A 16,218-nucleotide genomic window follows, 5' to 3' on the forward strand; every position below is an offset into this window, starting at 1 on the left:
TCATTTCATCCAACTTACATTTCTTGAAATAACAATGTGTATGTTTTTGTTTGGTTCTGCAGCATTCAGGCATGTAGACCATATATCTTGTACATTGAAGTCTTCTTCATTTCATTTTCTGGACAATGTTTGTTTGCTGCAACAATTTTTAATGTTGTTGGTTCCTCCTTTTACTCTAGCCCTCCACATCACATTGGGTGAAAGCCCTTCCTCAAGACTTTGTTCATATACAAACAGTTTCTCATTTTACATCTTTGTATAATTAAAGATCTTTGTTCCATATAATGTCATCACTTTTAGTTTTGGTGGATATTGTGTGTGATGTAATTGCCTGTTTCAGGTTGAAATGTTATTGATGCATTAATAACCCACTGTGTTATCTCCATCATTGAGCTTCCATGATTGCTACAACAGGAACTTAAAAGTGGGTACTAGAAAACTACCTTAGCCAAATTCAGATCTTCAACTTGCAATGGAGCTCCAAGGATCACTCATCTGGATAGCCCCATCACTTCCACCTTTTCAGCATCAATTTTTGGGCTGACTTTTATTGCATTGTGAGCTAGATGCTTAACTGTCTCTACGATCTCAGCGTCTGACTCTAACAGGGCTGCAATTTCATCACCATATGCTAAGAAGTGTTTTCTCCCAATCACATTGACACCTTTTTAATTGCTGTACAATTCTCATACAACTTCCTTGAGCACTGTGTTAAATAATATGGCCATGCTTACTGTGAGTACATACAAACATCAGTGTACCTCTTGAAAAAAATCCATGATCCGTGTACTTTCAAGTATGATGTTACTTTTGCTCAAAATGAAAGACTTACCCTTCATTTTAGAGTGTGAAGTGCTGTGTATTAACAATGACATATCATATTTACAGAGGAGGCAGTGAATGAGGTGAAGCGTCAAGCTGTAGCAGAACTGCAACGTGCAGTGGCTCAGGCGGAGGCGAAAGCTGCTGAGCTGGTGGCAGCAGAGCGTGCCAAGGTGGAGAAGGTGCTGGCAGAGGCACGCCGCCAGGCTGTCCCTACAGACGATGATGAGCCACCTCCAGCTGGGGCGACAGCGGCAACAGCCAATGCCTGCTGGAACTGTGGACGACGTGCCAATGAGACATGCAGTGGCTGCAATACGGCACGCTATTGTGGCGCCTTTTGCCAACATAAGGACTGGGACAGTCACCACCAGGTATTGTGATTGTGTGCCACCACACACACACACACACACACACACACACACACACACACACACACACACACACCTGAAAAATAGCTACTCACAGAAGTCCAGTGTGCGATGTAGTTATCATACAGCAATGAAGCTTGGTTAATGCAGCACTGTTATATGCTGGAACAAAATTAGTTCCAATTGTAGCCTCAGTGTGCAAATCTAGTGCTGTGTGCTCTTTGTGTGATGGTGTAACATCCACACTGTCATTTGACAAGCTATAATATGAGTGAACAGTATGGCTATTGAGAATAGAGACCGTGCACTATCAATAAAACTGTTTTATTTGAACAGCAGCTGTATCAGTGCTGCATTGAGAGTATTGTCAATTGAACGGTCTGAGAAGAGGTGTGATGCCATTAAATGTTTTAAAGAAGATGATAATGAAGTTTAAAAACATGAGTCAGCTTCGTATGTCACCTGGAAGAGGAAGGCATCCTATACTGGTGGAAGTTTTTGGTGAGGTTTCTGCTGCTGCTGTATCTGACCATGCAGCATGTGCCCCGGGTAGTGCTATTACTTGTGCAGTGTCACCAGAATTGTCAATTCTATGGTTAACAGTACAGAAAGGTTTGCAGTCTATTTTACACTAGTACCAATACAAGATCCAGATGGTGCAACAATTGAAACTTTGTGACCCACAGCAACATTCTGAATTTGCTCCTTGGTTTCTGGCATGGATCAAAGTTGATGACATGTAGCTAGGCAATATTCTGTGGAGCAACAAGGCACAATTTACACTACAGGGTGTAGTGAATACACAGACCTGCTGAATTTGGGGTTCTCTTAAACCACATGTTGTTAATGAAGAGCCTTTGCACTCACTGTATGTGACGGTGTGGTGTGGATTCACAGGTACCTTTATTCTTGGTCTATTCTTCTTTAAAGAGAATATGGGCAGAGGCCTGCCAGGTGTACTGTGGCATCTGCTTATTGTCAAGAACTCCTTGTGCAGCACGTGATTCCTGCTTTGGAAGAACACGACTGTGTTGAAACCACTGTTTTCATGCAAGATAGGGCAACACCTCATGTTTCTTGCCAGTGAAAGATCTGCTTAATGCAGTCTTTCAGGAATGTGCTATCTCCAAATGTTTTCCAGATGTACAGCCTATAAGATAACATCATCTGAATTCATGTGACTTTTTGCTTTGTGAATATCCAAAAGAACATGTTTACCATGGACACGCTCCCTCTTTACCTGATCTGAGTGTTAGTATACAGCAAAACGTTGCTCAGATTGCACCGGAGATTCTGTGAGACTGTTGATCATCTTGTTTTTCAGATGCAGCATCTCGTCAACATCTCCAGTGCTCATATTGAGCAAATTGTGTAAGCAGTGGTTAATAATATCAGCATTATGCCTCCTCAATTGTTTCACCTTTTTTGCCGTGTCCCATTCCGAAATCATTACAAATAGAATTTCTATACATCTTTGTTGCATTCGCAATGCCAGATTTGCACATGGTGGCCAAAATTGGAACAATTTTTTTTCCATTGAAAACTGGTCCTGCATTAATGCATTATAATGTCTACAAATTTTGCTGACGTATCATAATTATAGCCCACGTTGGACCTCTGTAAGTAGCTGCACTTTAATTGTAACTACCTAGTACTCTGAAGTGCAGATCCCATGTTGACTGATTAAATTTCTTCATACAGTTATTTATGGGTTTGGTAAAGACCCATCTTCATAGTAAAACACATGTTAAAAACTTTTGTCAACTTAATATTCTTTCCATTTCTTGCAGTTTCAGATATCTGTGTCTCAGAAATAACTGAGAAAAGAGCATATTTTTATACAATGACTTGTCTTAGGAGTGATCCATAGTGCACTCTCAGCATTTGAATTACATACATGTATTGAGTAACATGTAGAACCCCATTTAATCCTGATCACAGTTGTTAAACGTTGTGGCATGATCTCGTTGAGAATACCAAAGTCCTTGACGAGAAGTCCTGTCCTTTTACAGGACCACTTAGCTCAGGGAAAATATTCATCTTACTTGAAGATGTCCCAGATGTGCTCCATATGTTTCAAGTTAGATAATCTTTGTTCCATGCAACAACTACATATCTTTTGACTGTTCTTCTGTTTATTTGGACACAACTTGGGTTTATTTGGACGCAACTTGGGAGTTTCGACATGGTATGTTGTACTGCTAAAAATGAAGGCCGCTGCTAGTACAAGGTCTGCCAACATCCCAGTCATGTTGCACAACATACTACACCATTCACTGTGGTGATCTCTTTCTCTCTCTGACACAGTAAATATCTCCAATTAAATTGGTCAAAAGTTTATCATCTCTAAATGTTCACATACAACCTCCTTTAATAGGGTCAACAGGTTCTGCAGACATCAGTGATGTCTTTGGTATTCATCCCAACAGCTTTGGCATAAGGCTTGGGGATTATGGATTTTATGTTACCACCTCTCCTCCCTTTGTCAATCACATATCATAATAAAAATTTCCTCCAGGTCAAGTGCCACTTCTAATTTGCCTGTAATTCAATGACAACTTCACTGCAGTTACAACTTTTATAGCCTGAACATTCTTACACATGTTGGAAGAATATTGCAACACCTTAATTTTCTGAATACTGTAGACAACACACAATTTTCTTTTTTAATTTCAATATCGAACTGGAACCAGAAAGAACTTTACATCAGTCTTGACAGACTATTCCAGAACTGGCTAAAAACCATGCAAACTGCACCCATGTGCTCGCCACCACATTATCTTAAATAACATTCCAATAACCATCTTCATTAATTTGAATTATTGACAAAATTACAATTACAGTTTACAGATTTGCAAAAGTTCCACATGTTGTGACTTACAGCATGTTACACATTCTCTCTTGCCATTATAATATCTCTGAATATTTGAAAGAAATTATGCAGTATTAATTTTTATAACAATGTTTTTCACTAAGATATAGATCACTTACATTACAATAGGTGATTTGTTGCTAATGTAACTACAATACCTGTGTGTAAATTGTGTTCCACAGTATAAATGACTTTTGTTATAGAAAGGCATTGAGGCTTGATACCATTATTATTGATGTGACTATAAAAAAAAAAGTTCTAAAATTAACTAATTTATATAATAATATTTATAGGTGATTGAGAGTTACCTAAATACCAAAATGTAAAGGTAAAATATGAATACACAAGTTAAACAGTGCACACAATGTGGGAGTAGAACTCACTACTGCAGTATCATCTGTTCAAGTTGACATGGAATCAATCAAATTGGTAAGTGTAACCCCACTCTGCCACATGATATACTTCCCTATCGGTGTGTCACTATCATCATAGGTTAAGTTGAGCAAACAACTAAACACACACAATTTTCAAAATGTTACAGGTTACTGTAAAAGTTTACAAACTGTTTACAGATTGCAAACTCTTTCATAGGAAGAATATCACATTTCCAACTGATATAAAAATCTTTAATTATAAAGGGGACATTTTTTTTTACAAGTAGGGCAAGCCGAATGCTGCTAATTGTCCAGGAGGGTTATCAGACTATTTGGTATCACAAAATTATGTTTTATTTGCCCGTCTGGCTAGCCGTGCAGTCTAACACGCTGCTTCCTGAGCAGGAATCTGCCTGGTAGCTCCCTTTATTCTACCTCAGTTACACTATGTTGGTGATTGCTGCGCAAACACTGTCTCCACATATGCATACACCATAATTACTGTACCAAACAAACATTGGGGTTACACTTGCCTGGTATGAGATGTTCCTGGAGGGGGGGGTTTCCACTGGGGGCCGAACCGTACAGTAACCCTGGGTTCGGTGTGGGGTGGGTGGACTGCTGTGGCCTGTTGTTGGGCTGTGAATCACTGAGGGCTACAGTGGGACAAAGCCTCTCCATCGTTTCTAAGTCCCCGATTTCAATACACAATACAATACAATGTTTTCCTTTTTATGTGCAAAAAGCAAATTCTTTTTGCAGTTTGTTTTAGAATGTTTCAGTAATTTGATAATGGTTGTGGTAACTGTTATACTACATGCATATAGATACCATACTATAGAAATTAGTTTTTGGGTGAATTGCTGTTGTTTGGCTTTAGTAAACAAAAATATGCACCTAATCTGAGTGTAAGATTGTGTGCATCTTTGTAATCTTTCAACAAAGAATATTACGTATTTATTCACCTTTATAGTGAACACAAAGAGAGAACATTACTTTCATGTTGATAGGTAACAGCACACACTTTGTGCAGGTGTGTTGCAAGCTGCCTCCACCTGTACCACTTTCGGTGCCAGCTGCCCCGAGCCAGCAACCCACATCTAGTCCTGCAGTTCCGCCAACGGTAACTGGTGTGTCGCCTTCTGGTGCAACTCCAGCCAAGTGACGCAGCAAGCGCCGGCCTGTGCGGAGGGCCACTGCAACTTCACAATGATGACTGATGTACATCTCATTGTCTCCAGTGCCGAGGGAAAGTATGATAAGCCTTTATCACCAGTAATGCGTGAAATACAAAGGCAATTTGAACTGATCTATACATGTAGTAGATTTTTTTTTTTTTTCCTAAGGGTCATGTGACTGCCAAGATCAGATTTCGTTAGTAGGGCTCAGTTATTGGATGGAAGATACAAGTAATTTTTTTTGGCAAGTTTATTACACTAGAAATTAGTGTACGGACTGAATATATGCGGGGCAGAATGTGTATTGACATCCACTTACTTAACACATTGCATTTCAAAACCTTGAGATATTTACATTACTTTAGTCTACCACAGATTTTTGTAATCAAATAAGAGCTTAATTGTGACAACAATGAAGTTGTACAAATTATCTCTGTCATTTAATTCTGTATCAGATACCATGTTCATTGAACCAGTATGTAAATGGAGAGATAAGAGGCTTGTTTCATAATTAGTTTACTTATGAAGAAGATTGATGCCTGTTTTTGTTTTTGGTTCATTGACAGTGTACTGAAAACTGTGTTCTGTGCCATGGGACAGACAGAGAGAGAGAGAGAGAGAGAGAGAGAGAGAGAGAGAGAGAATAACTGAATGTTAATCTTCCTCCATTTTGAGAAAAATGCAGGTGCTTGTGGTAATTAAACATTTTGTTGCAAATTCATGATGGATGTTTCTGTGAAATTTAAAAATGTTAAATACTGTTGTGAAGTTCATGTGTATTTAAAGTAGTTTAATGCATTGTTAAACCACATGACTCTTTGCACACTCTCCAAATTAGTGACAGATTTATTACATGTTTTTGAAAGAGGCTTTCCTCAACTATTTGTACTGCCAAGATTTTCATTTATCACACACTCTAAGTTCAGCCCTCTAAAATACTCAATGCAGCTACTATCACAACACAAGACCATGGGACAGATTTTCAGAAAAGAACTGGATCTTTTATTGGGAGAAAGCACTCATATGTATTTACAAGTAAAATCTAGACTCATGGGTACATAAAATAATAGAAAATTCAAGAAATCAGACCCACATATGTATTAGTTGACGTTATTTCTCCATTTTATTAAATGTTTAAATAACCTCCTAAGTGGAACAAACAGTAAAACATTCACAAAACATCTTACTTTTGGGCTGAGTGGTGACAAATATGAATGGAGGAAGATAACATTTGCCCAAAGATAATTAATTATTCATTTGTTGGGTCGGATTAACAACAGGTGATTTATCCTACTGGATGGTGACCATAGCCTTCAGGTCTTTTCCAAATTCATGTAATAAAGTTTCTCATCATTCAAATTTCTGCTTTATTGCATAAACATTATTAGTGATTTAATAACAGTAATCTTAACAGACATTAGCTAAGAGATTTTTCTGTATCTACTTTTTAACTTCATGATCTACTTCTCCAGATCCAATTTTTTCATCTTTTGCTGCTGTAAATCTCACTCAGCTAGTTTGAAATGTCTGGAGGGAACCAAGAACTCTCTTGTTTTCTTTTTTAATATTTGTATTGGAGCATCATACATCCTAAGCCCTGATGGGCACCTTGGTTAATTTTCTTTATTAGCAACAATTTATTCTGATACCTGTCTTCCAGATTCTTTATAAACTCTGGGATCTGTATTGAGTACTTTCCATCATTTTCACTTTTTATTTCAAAGTCCACACATCAGCAAAATGAACGAAAACACTGACATTTCTGGAGAACACTTGTGTGCATTTCATTAACATCCACTGCCATAATTATTTCGAAATGTGTTTTGTTTAATTAAAATGTATATTGAATTAAACCAGTAATTTGGAAAATTTTCAAATGACTGTGTATCCAGACAAATGATGCCATAAAAGAATAAAGTATGGAAGTCAGTAGCTGTACTAATCTTACCACATGTACAGTACTGATGTTTTAATTTTATAAGTTGCTCAAATTGTGGATTGTTGAAAACTAACATTATCTTGGAGATCATAGAATCAGTAACAAAGATCGGGGTACATAAATGTAAGTTCAGGTGCAGCTCGCAACCAGTCCTTTCTATTATGCTCTTCAATAACATTTCTCAAACATTTCTCTGGAGATCAAAATGTTAAATAAATTTACAAGATACTGATTAGTTCTTTTTACAGTAAAGAGAGTTAGAAGAATTGTATTTACCAAGGAGGAATTGCTGTAGATACAGCAGGAAGATGAAAAACTGAGAAACAAATGTCAGTCTTCCATAACAAATTTCATTATTGAGGGAGTTGCACAGGAATGCGGATTATAAGTTGGGTTTGAGGGAATGGAGAGAATAATGGTGAGTTCCTCCCAATTATATGCAGAATGGCATGCAAGAGAGACAATTTAAAATATCTTACAGCTTCTGGAAAAATAAAAGGGTGGCTACTGTAATGAAACCTTTCATTCTGGATGGAAATGGAGTGTGAGGAATGATTCAATATAGATAAAAAGCAGAACAACAGTGCAGATAAAAAGGAATGATTGGAAATGTCTAGGAGAAAAGAAAAGGCAGAAAGAAGGGGTAAGTAAAAGATTGTGAAGAAATATGCAACTCAGGTGGCTGTGCTATACGTAGTACAGGAAATAAATAAGTGAAACAGAGATTGTGGAATGAAGGGGTAACTGCAACAAAAAATAACTTAAAAGTTGGTATATTGAGAGGCTCAGTGTGTATTTAGCCTGCACTTCCGTAACTGTGACTGGTATACATGTCAGTTTGCATTTCTAAGAATTTTTGTGATGGTTATGGAAAATTAAGAATAATGGAAGTTGCCAAAGCCTGCCTACATTTTTAGTCTCACAAAATGTCTCCAGATATGGAACTTATTCCAGACAAGATCATACAGGAGAGCCATTCTAAGAATGGCATATTTAGATTTCCTGAACAGATGTTAAAGGAACTGCACTAAATAGACCCCTAACAAAATAATATTCCCTATTGTGTATTACTTTTAAGACATTCATATACTTATGAAAACATACTTTATCCCAGGAGCCCAAGGTCTTACATTTCTGTCAGCAATATCAGTGGAAGTGATGTACTTGACTACCAGAGGGAATTGTCAAATTTCAAATATATCAAAGAACTTAATTTTTGGTGACTAACAATTCCTTTCTCGAATCACATTATAACTGTGCAGGTGTGGTATCTGGTACTGCCTGAAATTTTGTAAAAGATACAGTACTGTGAATGTAACAAATATTTAATTAATATAATATCATGGCAAATTAATAGTTTATTATAAAAAAAAGTGTAGTCGGTTTGAGGCTTTATCACCCTTACTCTAGAGTTGAATATATGCTGTGATACAAGTATGCAATGATGTTTCTATGTGTACATAAAAGTTGCAAATGGATCTACTGATTCTGTATGCATCACAGTGCTGCAAATGGAAGTTTGAGACACACAATGTCATGATTCAAGATATGTCTTTTGTCAGAATCTGGCTTCATCACAAGACACATTGGTTCCAGTCCTCCTTAATTCTCTATCCATTCCTTAAGAATCACAGAAAATCCCTTTTGATGAATGCTTCAATCATGGCTGCTGCGGCATGACTCATTATTCACCATCACCTTATACTCAGCCATTGCACATCTTGCATTCAGCCCTAAATGGGGTGCAACAGTGTGATAGCCAGGAGCTATGCGCAAGACATATCAGAGCCATAATTGTTGCTGTCTGAAAAAGGCCTTTCAACAGGATACTGTATCCACAACTTTCTGACACTTCTTATGGCACAACACAACTACAGAGCAGGGGCATGGTATTATTCAGGATCTGTCGCAACTGATGCTGATATGGATGAACATGGCATAGTCTACTGTCCTGGTCCTATATTATGTACATCTAAAAACTTACTTTACGTGTACAGAAATTCATCATTTCATGATTTTGTGTGTTCAGTTGTTTATATCTATGATACAACCCACCTTCTGAATGACAAATGTGCTTTTAAAATGAAATTACAATGAAATCCAGACCATTAGCTGCTTACAGGCATTGATAAATATCAATGAGGACTTTTAAATGTGTGCCCTGACCAGGACTCGAACCTGGGATCTCCTGCTTACATGGCACACGCTCTATCCGACTGAGCCATTGAGGACACAGAGGATAGTGCTCTACAGGGACTTATCTCTGGCACACTCCCCATGAGACCCACATTCCCAACTTTCTGTCCACACACCACGGCACTCAATCTAGCAATTCCCATAAGAATTTGAGCAATGTGAGTGCGTTCACATTGAAGAAGATCATTGACTGGTAAGCCTTATCTATATGAAGATGGTATCTGTTCTTTTGGTCTTTTGGACATGTCCGAAAGAACAGATACCATCTTCATATAATGTGCTCTTATGTTGAACACATTCACTTTGGTTATTTTCGAGTTTTTCACACCTGGTAGGAACTACCAGCTTGCTTTGTTTTTGACAACATAGTCCAGAAAAACATTGATTTTTAATGATAAGTCAAAATACTCCAACCTATCAGTGCCGCAGAAGTTATGAATGTTTTATAAATGAGAATAAACATGTTACAAATTTTCATTTTGGAAACAAATGAAGTATTCTGCTGAATTTTAAACTGACATCCACCAAATATATTTGTGGAATCCAAACACACATTACCATGGTATGCAGTTTTTATAGTTAATTTTAAAGTAGTATTTGGCTCTGTCATGAAAGTGGTAAAATACTGTTAAAATCAATGGAAAAAGATAAGTTGTGTGTACCTGAGACAAGCATTACCTTCTTCTTCTTCTTCTTCTTCTTCTTATAAACACAGCACATACATGGGTTTCAAGTACACAGATTGGAATTTGTTCCAAGAAGCAGATGGTTGTTCGTTTTAATTTATATTAATGACTTGAATCACACATTTACTCTATTCCACACCTTTTGTTTTGCGAAGTACCTGACTTCATTTCCTTTGCCATTTTAGCTTTTTTCTTTTCCTCCCCCCTCCCCTTGCTTGTTTTATCTGAAGTGCATTATTTCATATATTTGTTGACTAAAGTCTTCCTCCACTGGTTGTATCATGCTTCACTATTTTGCAATTTTACACTTCCATAATACACTATAGTTGTTATTCCGTGCCCCAGATCAGAAAAGAAGTGCAATTAACCTTGTAACTGTTGATATTCCCCCCCGCATGTTGTATGCCTCTCTCTCTCTCTCTCTCTCTCTCTCTCTCTCTCTCTCTCTCACACTCTATCTCTCTCTATCAATCTACCTACCTATGTATATAATCTATCTATCTATCCATCCATCCATGTGCCCCCCCCCCCCCCCCCTGCAATCAACAATGTCACCTTTCCTGTGACCCTCTCACTTTCCACAGATATGTGTAATGTCAACAAGTTTCAGTGCTGCTGGGTGGGTGTTAATTGAAGAGACTGCTGTATTTTTACTTTTGGATTCAGCAGCTTTCACTCTTCTTTCCTTTATTTACATGTTCATTATATTCTTAGCTTTCAATGTTTTGCTGACAGCACATGTGGAGAGAAATGACATGTCACAAACTGTTCTTTAAGGTAGTCTGAGAAGCTTTGCAAACCAACCAGAATGTTTCAGTATCTGAAGTTAAAGTCCATCAAGGTTTTATTGCAGATTACCTTTATTTACTTTCAACGTCATAATCAGTTTTTGTATGGGACAGATAATAGTTAAGTTACATTGATTTCTTCCATCATTCCACTGCAATCAGTGTCAACCATGCAAACAGCAAGAGGAACTGTTTACACTGTAAATTCATGCCAACTGAATGGACGTTTTTAGTAACAGTTTAAGAACTGAATTACAGTCAATGTTGGTCTAAGAACATTTCTCCACACAAGCAACTTAGAATTTGGCAATATCTGAGAGAAAGGCAAAATAATGAATGATTTCATATAATGGAGTTTCACGAAAATTGATTATGCATCTATGCACATGCAAGACTGAAAAACAATGTCAGCTTTCCCCATTATAAAACATATTGCTTTTGTTTCATTATGACACAAAACTGGATATGCACTAAAAAGGCCTGAAGAAGATAATTGTTACGGATTAATAATTATGCTTAAAATATGAAAATCATACACTATACTTATTTATTTATTTATATATTATTTATATGTATCTTTCCTGTGGATTTACTTCTTTTGTACTGGGGATGGTGCTGTTTAACCATTTATAGTGGATAAGGAAAACAAATTTCCATTGTTTTTAAGAACCAACAAACTGTTGGAATCAAAATGGATTCTACAAATTATTACTCTAATTCAGTGGCAATGAAAATTAAATATAAGATATAAAAGTGGACATAACAAATTATTGTAGGCATTTTTTTTTATTTTGTTCAAGTGCTTTGATCATTTTGTACAAAACGTGAAATGGAATTATAGATGGTGGTGTATGAGTTACCATTTGTATATTTTGTTATAGTTGTTAATTTTAATCTGTTAACATACCAGTACTCTGCAAGTGAAACACACATTTCTTGGTATTTGTCAAAAACAGATACTGATTTCAGAACTTTGCATGTGCAACCTTAATGATCATGTAAAAAATACCAAAGAAACTACTTATTGCACTTATTTGCACAACTTAAGTGACACAATTTGTATGTGTACCATGCTCCTTTATGATGCTTCTGACCCCTTCCACTTCAGTAGGTGGTACCAAAACTGTTATTCCAGTACTGAGTTTCAACTGAAGTGAGCGTGTGTTGGTAACATCTGTTGTTCTGACATTACTATTGTCACATTTTGATGGTGTTCCACAAATAATAAATTAATGTTTTATCACCACATTTATTGGATGAATATACTGTATTATAAGCTATTTAATAATGCTGTTGATTGAATTTCCAACAATTAGATACATTTTTAATATTACTGTTCATGTTTAAGTATCACAGTTCTAATAAATTATTGCACTGTCCTTTCACCAATGAAATGTGTTTAAAACCTACAAAACAAATGAATGTGGTCTTTTAATTCACCAGTAATGAAATTAATGGTTACATTTTACTTTAAGCAATAAGTGTATTGTCCAAATACACTATGTGTTCAATAAAGTCTGATATTACAAAATGGAAAAAAGTCTGCCAGTTGGCATTATTATATATATGCAGCTGTTTCTTGTCTGGTAAGCAGTCTAACGAAATAATTGCCTAAAAAATAAATTCAGTAAACCATGTAGACAACAGTTATGAAGCTGTTGTTATGTGTCATGTTCCAACTGCACTGATGGAAAAAAAATGTAAGGTAGTTTTTATTTTGATTTCCCATATTTTGGAGAAAAATATTGATGAACTTGGTGGTCTATACATTAAATTCAGCTTTCAGTAAAAACCATTGTACAATCCAAAATAAACAACTACTATTTGCTTTCACTTTCATGATCGTGCCGGTTCAACTGTTTTACTTACTGACCTCTTGGTGTGCTGCTGGCGCAGTTGGCAACAAAATCAAGATGAAGTGTCCCAACTTACGTTAGTCTGTAGTTATACTTTCTGATATGTTCCACACCCACGAGAATCATCTCATTTTTTGGGTTGATGGAACAAAAACTGAATCTAATCTAATCTAGTCTAAAAGACTTCCAATATTAATCATATTTTCCAAGGTGACTATAAGTTGGAAAAATGTAAGTAACATTTTTTTCACGATATACAACAAATAAGCTCCAGAATATACAAATCAACCCCCTTGCAACTGAAGCAAACAAGCAAACCTTCTACAGTCACTTTTGAACTGCTGATGAAATCGATGAAACTGCAAGGTGTAACACAAATAACAATGCACATCAGCAATCATATCTGCATTTTATCACATCTTTTTAGTTGTCATCTTCATTACTTCTGCAACATGCTCCATTTTCTTTTATGAGTGTTAGGGCTAGAACAAGAAAATTCAAAAGAATCTGGTGAAGCTGAAGCAATTAAAAGATCAAACCTCACTTTCTATCTTATCTGTGGTATTGGCTGCTGAACAATATGTCACTCAAAACTGAGACGCTACACTATGTGATCAAAAGTATCCGCACACCTGGCTGAAAATGACTTACAAGTTTGTGGTGGCCCTCCATTGGTAATGCCGGAATCCTGTATGGTGTTGGCCCACCCTTAGCCTTGATGACAACTCCCACTCTCGCAGGCATTCATTGTATCAGATGCTGGAAGGTTTCTTGGGGAATGGCAGCCCATTCTTCATGGAATGCTGCACTGAGGGGAGGTATCGATGTCAGTCAGTGAGGCCTGGCATGAAGTCGACATTCCAAAACATCCCAGAGGTGTTCTATAGGATTCAGGTCAGGACTCTGTGCAGGCCAGTCCATTGCAGGGATGTTATTGTCATGTAACCACTCCACTACAGGTCGTGCATTTTGAACAGGAGCTTGATCGTGTTGAAAGATGCAATCACCATCCCCGAATTGCTCTTCGACAGTGCGAAGCAAGAACGTGCTTAAAACATCAATGTAGGCCTGTGCTGTGATAGTACCATGCAAAACAATGCATGTAAGCCCCCTTCATGAAACACATGATCACACCATAACACCACCACCTCCAAATTTTACTATTGGCACTACTCACGCTGGCAGATGACATTCACTGGGCATTCACCATACCGTGACCCTGCCATCAGATCGCACACTGTGTACCGTGATTCGTCACTCCACACAATGTTTTTCCACTGTTCAATCGTCCAATGTTTCCTCTCCTTACACCAAGTGAGGCATTGTTCGGCATTTACCGCCGTGATGTGTGGCTTATGAGCAGCCAAGTTTTCTCACCTCCCACCTAACTATTATAGTACTTGCAGTGGACTCTGATGCAGTTTGGAATTCCTGTGTGATGGTATGTCAGTCAACAGACGAGGTCGGCTTGTACACTTTTGTGCTGTACGTGTCCCTTCATGTTTCCACTTCTCTATCACATATCACATTGGGAACAGTGGACCTAGGGATGTTTAGGAGTGTGGAAATCTTGCATACAGAAGTATAACACAAGTGACACCCAATCACTTGACCATGTTCGAAGTCCGTTGAGTTCCGCGGAGTGCCCCATTCTGCTCTCTCACGATATCTAGTGACTACTGGGGTCGCTGATATAGAGTACCTGGCAGTAGGTGGCAGTACAATGCACCTAAAATGAAAAAATGTATGTTTTTGGGGGTGTCCGGATACTTTTGATCACATAGTGTATGATATCTTAATCATGACAACAATTTTGTAGAAGTGGCAGGTATGTTCATGCATACTGCATCAGTTTGATGTAGCATAATAATCCTACCACCAAATGGAGACATGCAGTTTAACAAGGAATCCATTTCACGTGTCATTCCTGGAAAAATTCTTAAAATAAACATTTATGTTGCATCGCAGGGTACCTTCTGAATGACAATGATGACCATCCAATGAATATTAAATCAAAATGCACAAAAAATTCATTTTACCAAAATGAGGTCACTTTGACCTGCAGAGGAGACTGGTTACCTTTATAACAGATTAAACTGTAGAAATCAGTGTCGTCATCACACACCAGTTTATTAAAATTCGTGACCAGTCTCAGCTTTGCAGTCATCATTAGGCTCAAAGATTACAGCAATGACATGTAGGTCTACACATGTCTACATGTCAGTGCTATGCTCACTGGATCTAATAAAGGTTAAAAATCTGAAACTGATTATGAACTTCATTAAACTAATATGTGACCAAGACATTGATTTCTACAGTTACATGAATTTTGCTTACTTAGCTACACTTACTGTAGTGCATTCTGGATAAAATACACTCCTGGAAATGGAAAAAAGAACACATTGACACCGGTGTGTCAGACCCACCATACTTGCTCCGGACACTGCGAGAGGGCTGTACAAGCAATGATCACACGCACGGCACAGCAGGAACCGCGGTGTTGGCCGTCGAATGGCACTAGCTGCGCAGCATTTGTGCACCGCCGCCGTCAGTGTCAGCCAGTTTGCCGTGGAATACGGAGCTCCATCGCAGTCTTTAACACTGGTAGCATGCCGCGACAGCGTGGACGTGAACCGTATGTGCAGTTGACGGACTTTGAGCGAGGGCGTATAGTGGACATGCGGGAGGCCGGGTGGACGTACCGCCGAATTGCTCAACACGTGGGGCGTGAGGTCTCCACAGTACATCGATGTTGTCGCCAGTGGTCGGCGGAAGGTGCACGTGCCCGTCGACCTGGGACCGGACCGCATCGACGCACGGATGCACGCCAAGGCCGTAGGATCCTACGCAGTGCCGTAGGGGACCGCACCGCCACTTCCCAGCAAATTAGGGACACTGTTGCTCCTGGGGTATCGGCGAGGACCATTCGCAACCGTCTCCATGAAGCTGGGCTACGGTCCTGCACACCGTTAGGCCGTCTTCCGCTCACGCCCCAACATCGTGCAGCCCGCCTCCAGTGGTGTCGCGACAGGCGTGAATGGAGGGACGAATGGAGACGTGTCGTCTTCAGCGATGAGAGTCGCTTCTGCCTTGGTGCCAATGATGGTCGTATGCGTGTTTGGCGCCGTGCAGGTGA

At 38.4% G+C, this 16,218-nt stretch overlaps 1 protein-coding gene across 1 annotated transcript in view; it reads left to right on the forward strand.

Annotated features, from left to right (window-relative positions):
• Positions 1–5,604, forward strand: part of LOC126092714 (protein CBFA2T3) — a 65,102-nt gene extending 59,498 nt beyond the window's left edge. The window contains exons 4-5 of the mRNA XM_049908438.1: positions 889–1,196; positions 5,473–5,604. Of these exons, the coding sequence (XP_049764395.1) occupies positions 889–1,196; positions 5,473–5,604 (440 nt within the window). The remainder of the gene's footprint in view (positions 1–888; positions 1,197–5,472) is intronic.
• Positions 5,605–16,218: the final 10,614 nt, after the last annotated feature.

This window comes from Schistocerca cancellata, chromosome 7, assembly GCF_023864275.1.
Source record: "Schistocerca cancellata isolate TAMUIC-IGC-003103 chromosome 7, iqSchCanc2.1, whole genome shotgun sequence".
In the NCBI taxonomy this organism is placed as follows: Eukaryota; Metazoa; Arthropoda; class Insecta; order Orthoptera; family Acrididae; genus Schistocerca; species Schistocerca cancellata.